Source organism: Chanos chanos, chromosome 16 (genome assembly GCF_902362185.1).
Source record: "Chanos chanos chromosome 16, fChaCha1.1, whole genome shotgun sequence".
Lineage (NCBI taxonomy): Eukaryota > Metazoa > Chordata > Actinopteri > Gonorynchiformes > Chanidae > Chanos > Chanos chanos.
The window spans coordinates 11770788-11776661 of record NC_044510.1 but is presented as its reverse complement, the minus strand read 5'-3'; the positions used below and the strand labels follow the sequence as shown (position 1 = coordinate 11776661).

General features: G+C 42.0%; 1 protein-coding gene across 1 annotated transcript; it reads left to right on the top strand.

Moving 5' to 3' along the window:
- The first annotated feature begins 2956 nt into the window (after window positions 1–2956).
- LOC115829872 (keratin, type I cytoskeletal 13-like) lies at window positions 2957–5519 on the top strand. The gene is made up of 7 exons (XM_030794044.1): window positions 2957–3406; window positions 3992–4074; window positions 4193–4349; window positions 4457–4618; window positions 4736–4861; window positions 4968–5191; window positions 5320–5519. The coding sequence occupies exons 1-7, from the start codon at window positions 2957–2959 to the stop codon at window positions 5438–5440; spliced, it is 1323 nt and encodes a 440-aa protein (XP_030649904.1). The 3' UTR covers window positions 5441–5519.
- Window positions 5520–5874: the final 355 nt, after the last annotated feature.

Sequence of the window (5874 nt, the reverse complement as noted above, 5' to 3'; positions counted from 1 at the left end):
ATGCTATTCTTTTGCACTTCTGGTTAGATGCTAACTGCATTTCATTGGCTTTGTACCTGTACTCTGCACAATGACAATAACGTTGAATCTAATCTAATCTAATCTAATAAAGCAAAATCCTGTGTTCAAAAAATATCTAAAGACCTGTTTGGTTGAAACATGCCCGTCTGCAGGCAGTAAACTGAAGAGCATAAAAGAAAACACACACACACACACACAGAGTCATGTGAAAACACTGGTTAAACTGGTTTCTGCTCAAGCAGAAACTTGCAGTGGAGCCTGACATAGAGTTTCATGCAAAAGTCCCATTTAAAAAAAGTAAAAAAAAAAAGAAAAAAGACAAATAAGCACCACATAGGTAGCATGGGTCCAGACAATAGTTGGTTTAAAAAAATAAAAAAGTTAATAAAAAGTTAATAATCCAGTGAATCATCTCTAGCCATCAATCAATATATAATACGAAAGGCGGACTATAATTTGGGAGCAAGATGGTGGTCTCGTCACTTCAAGCAGCAACAAGTCTAATCCCACCACACCCAGACATGAAATGCAACTCATACGTGATTTCGGTAAGCCAGTGTGACACTGCAGAAGTTTAACGTGTACCTCTGAGGACAAATTTTTCTCAACATGTTCAGAAACCCAGACACTGCTCTTTAACCCATGAAAAGTTCCAAACAATAGTCCACTTGCAGCTAAACTTAGCTACACAGATTGTAGTTGTACTTTTGTGTACAATATATAATAAAAACTGGATGCATGCATAAGAGGTTTAGCTGAAATCTGCACATTAAAAAGCAAGAGAAGAATTACTGTAACAGAACTTAATGTTACTGAAACAGGACTTTACAACAGCCATTCATAACGAGGAATGAGCAAACGAACAGGCATTTGGGATTGCTTCCATGTGTGGCTTGCTTTCCCCATTCATAGAAATCCATTGGTTTAAGTCTCATAAACCTGTGCTCTCCCTGGCCTCATTCACGAGGTTCATCATCGAATATCAGTGTAGGCCTCTCTGACTGAGAAATGTGTGTCATTGCAGTTTCTTCCTGGCCTCCTTTCCCCCAAAAGGTTTGGCAGAAACAGAAGAACAGCCTTCAGGATGAATACCACGCGATATATGTCATCCGCTCGTGCTTAAACTGAAGCCAGATCCAGTCCTGACTTTAGATCTCCTGCAAAAGCCTCTTACATCACTGTGACACAACACATGTTCTGCACAGTTAATGCATCAATTTAGTAAAAAAAAAAAAAAAGTTTGGGAAACATTGTGTGAAATGTATAATTGTTCATTTGTATTGACAAGCTTGTTAGAGTCGTGTCACTGGCAATGACAACAATATAATAAACAGTGTATCATGGATCAATGAGAGGGAACTAACTAGAAATCCGTTGCAAGTGCTACTTTTCACCTGATTTTGTGGTACCTGAAATGGGAGCAACTTCAGACACAAATTTGATTGTATTTAGTTGGTATGTTTCATCACAAGTTTTTGGGGTTTTTCTTTTTTTTTTTTTTTTTTTGGTGGCTAAATGTCATTTCAATATTCGTCTTCCAATCTCCTTGAGTTCTCTCTTTCTCATGCTCCCACATGTGTCTCAGTGCGTTTTAGAAACCGACTTTTTGAAAAATGCTCTAAACGACTCAACCATGGATCCCCCTCTCGCTTGCTTTACAATGTCACGTACCATAGCAGCTTTTGACACTCTAAGACCAACAGAACCTTTACGCAATAAATCAGATGTCAGCTCCTTTGTTAAGACTGTTTATTTAAGGTTACGACACGCTTTCACGGTATCTGTCAAAAACGTAAGACTTATCTTCATACGTGTGGATCACTCATTAAATCCGATACGATTTTGGCTTTAATCATGGATTGCAAAACGGTCGAATCCAAATTAAACAAATTAATGTCTTGAAGATGGCATTTATTACTAAAAATTTGTCTAGAATAGGTGGTTACAAATTGTTTTGGCTTGCATTAGTGCATGAAAGAAACACATCTTATCGTGGTGGCAAAGCTTGAGAACTTGAGGGCACTACATCAAGGGTATTTACTATTGGGAGAGGTGCCTGCTGGGTAATATGAGTCACACTTACAAACTTACAAACAACATAAAAAAAAACAACCCTCGCAGTCAAAAACTGGGGTGTGTCCCAGATATATTTCGCTGAGATGCTGAAATTAGAGAAAGACACAAATGTCCTAAAGAATTTGTGTACAAAAAGAGTGTAAAGTGATTTTAGGTGAAACAACTGTCATCACTGCAAAAGTCATGTAAAAGAAGAGAAAAGAAAAGAAAAGAAAAGAAAAAAGAAAACTCACGGCTTCATAAAACTGATGCATTTTTTTGTTGGGACCAACTGGATGAATTTAAGTGTTGTCTTCTTGTAGAATAGCATACCTGGGACTGAGTGGTCTTAAGTATGCTACTTTTTTTATGGACTGTTCCAGTTCTGTGCTTCAACATGCTAAGTTTAAACACTCACTCCGAGGCATGTCTTTCACACGGCAAAGCTTATATAATTTCTGAAAGCATGCAGAGTAGAAAAAAAAAAAGTTAATGGAAGATGACATTTACTTTTCACCCTTGGCCAACATTAGTGTTCTCCCGCTCTGAGAGAGTGAATGTGAGGAGGCGTTTTTAAACAGGGCTGACAGCCTGTTCCACACCTGCAAACCTTTAGTATTGTATGTGTGCTTTTGTATGTGTGTGTGTATGTGTGTGTGTGTGTGTGTGTGTGTGTGTGTGTGTCTGTGTGTGTGTGTGTGTGTGTGTGTGTGTGTGCATGTGCACGCAGCTGCCTTAGGGACTTCAATCATTAAACCACCTTAGATAAGCCTATCCCTCCTACTCTAGTGTCCCCTCCCAATTTTCCGTACATAAAAAGCCCGTGACCGCTCCTCTCCCCACTCACTCCTCTCCAGCCAGAGCAGAGTAACAGGGCACAATGGCAGCATCTTTCTCCTCTCGCATGTCTTCAGGGGGATCCATGATGGGCGGATCTCGTTTCTCCATGTCCGGAGGTAGCGTGGGAGGTGGTCGTATCACCGCCATGCGTGCAGGCAGCGTGTACGGAGGAGCAGGCGGCTCCGGGGTTCGCATTTCCAGCGCCTCTCGCAGCTTCGCAGCAGGCGGAGGTGGCGGTGGCAGTTTTGGCATGGGTGGCGGCGCAGCCAGCTTCCAACTGTCCGACGCCATCGACCTGTCCACCAACGAGAAAGCCACGATGCAGAACCTCAACGACCGTCTGGCCTCATACCTGGAGAAGGTGCGCTCCCTGGAGAAAGCCAACGCCGAGCTGGAGCTGAAGATCCGCCAGTTCCTGGAGAGCAAGACCTCCCCCACTGCTCGTGACTACACTGCATTCCAGGCCACAATCAGTGATCTCCAAGCCAAGGTAACTTTACCTTTTTCTCATTAAACTGAGTTACTCTGCTGTAAAATCAACAAGTTCTCTCGCTACATGTATCATGAAGTAAAAAAGATTTACCTATTCAAAGCATATGAAAAAGAACACAATATAGGTCAGAGAACCTTGCTGAGAACTCTCCAGCCCCTTAAATCCGTCAGCAAAGTATAAGTTAAGCATTGTCTACTGACATTGTATACTTAAACGGTGCAAACTCAGAAGAAAACTCAACACGTATAATAAACATTATTTATTATTTAATATGTCCTGAAATAGAAAAAAAAAACACAGAAAGCTGCAAAGCTTTGTCTCTTTCTTTTGCACATCAATGTCAGTGATCTTTCCACTTAGCAACCCATTGTCCTCTTATCTAAAATCATTTAAAGCCCACCTACACTCAGTTAACGATTTTCTATAAGTAACTGAATATCTCTGAGATCTAACGATTGCCGTGCTCTCCTTATATGTGTATTTGACATTGTTATATCCATATAACGTAATTTCGACAGATAAAAAAAAAAAAAACTACTGCGCTGTTTGTTTTGTTTTTTTTCTCTCAACGTTCCTCCAAAGATCCAGGACGCCACACGTGTTAACGGAGGAATCTACCTCAGCATCGACAACGCTAAGCTCGCTGCAGATGACTTCAAACTCAAGTAAGTTTGAACTTGAGTATTTAACACAAGATGCATCACAGTACTGTTTGTATCACTAAGTGATCCCCTTCTAGGTTAACAGTGGGGGTTTTTTTTGTTTTGTTTTTTCTTAACACAGATATGAGAATGAGCTGGCCATGAGGCAGTCTGTGGAGGCTGACATTGCTGGGCTGAGGAGAGTGCTGGATGAGCTGACCATGGCCAGGTCTGATCTGGAGATGCAGATCGAGGGGCTAAGAGAGGAGCTGATCTTCCTCAAGAAGAACCACGAGGAGGTGAGTCTGCTTTCACCGATCGCAGCGACAAGCATAAGAGAACGATAATGTAAGACAATGTCTTGGGTTTATCTTGCCAAACATCTGTTTGTTCTTCTGTATTTCAGGAGCTCTTGGCCATGCGCGCTCAGATGAGTGGACAGGTTCACGTGGAGGTTGACGCTGCACCACAGGAAGACCTCACCAAAGTCATGGCAGAAATCCGTGAGCACTACGAGACAGTTGCTGCCAAGAACCGCAGAGATCTCGAGTCTTGGTTCCAATCCAAGGTAAAGCAAAATCTCCTTTCTTTTGATGAGTGATGGTGATCTTCTGAATCAAAGGTCTTGCTTAAGGTGGTTTAAGCATCTGTTTAAAACCTTGTGCCATTGGGTTGTTCTCTATAGACCGAGGCCCTGAACAAAGAAGTCGCCGTCAGCACCGAAACCCTTCAGACATCCAGATCTGAAATCACAGAAGTCAAACGCACGCTACAGAGTCTTGAAATTGAACTCCAGTCACAACTCAGCATGGTAAAGAATCAAGCTCTAATTAGGATATATGTGTACCTTTCACAAATAAAGCTAGCTGTCTTTTTTTCTGAGGTAATGTAACCTGAATTATCTTAAAACCCAACAGAAAGCATCACTGGAAGGCACCTTGGCAGACACACAGGCCCGCTACGCCTCCATGTTATCTGGCTACCAGATGCAGGTGTCCAGTTTGGAGGAGCAACTGGTGCAGCTTCGTGCCGATCTGGAGCGCCAGAGTCACGAGTACCAGATGCTTCTGGACATCAAGACCAGACTGGAGATGGAGATTGCAGAGTACAGAAGGCTGCTGGATGGAGAGGCCAGCAGCAGGTGAGCAGCAATGGAGAAAGATTCACCTTAAAATGACAGGATCACCCTGAAAAAATGTGGAGAAAACATAAGAAAATGCTTCAAAGATGTCTCTCACCAAAGTTGTTTTCTTTCTATGTCCATTGCAGTATCACAACTTCCTCTGCAAGCTCGACATCGACCACACGCAAAGTGGTGACCATCGTGGAAGAAGTGGTGGACGGTAAAGTGGTCAGTTCAACCTCCCAGGCAGTGAGCGAGACCATCTAAGGAACATCGAGAACTCAACACAGCGCACTGAACACAAGCCCTCTGAAGCACTTCAGGCACAGCTCAGAGAGACAAAACACCAATAAAAGTGCTCTAAATTCATCTCTTGTCTTTTGGAGTATTCTTTTGAATCTTTGAATTTGCAGTGATGAAATCCACATTTTTGTTCAGTCGTGAAGAAACGGTCATTAGATATTTGAGATGCAAATGTGTCTAACATCTATGTTGAGAGCAGAGGGTTTGATTTTTTCAGTTTTTGTATATAAAGACACACAACAATATGAAATCTGCTCATGCTCAACCAGAAACCTCGGCTAATATGATCTTGGAAAGTGTATTCAGAGTAGCGAACAAAGGTGATATAGTTGCCTCCTTTTCTACAATGTCCAGCAGTGAGGTAGCATGGAGATAATAGGTTAAATGTGAAGGGAATT

Coding starts and splice junctions, on each gene's coding strand:
- LOC115829872 (XM_030794044.1), top strand. CDS start 2,957: ATGGCAGCATCTTTCTCCTCTCGCATGTCTTCAGGGGGATCCATGATG. Junction 4,075..4,192: donor GCAGATGACTTCAAACTCAA/GTAAGTTTGAAC, acceptor TTCTTAACACAG/ATATGAGAATGAGCTGGCCA. Junction 4,350..4,456: donor TCAAGAAGAACCACGAGGAG/GTGAGTCTGCTT, acceptor TCTGTATTTCAG/GAGCTCTTGGCCATGCGCGC.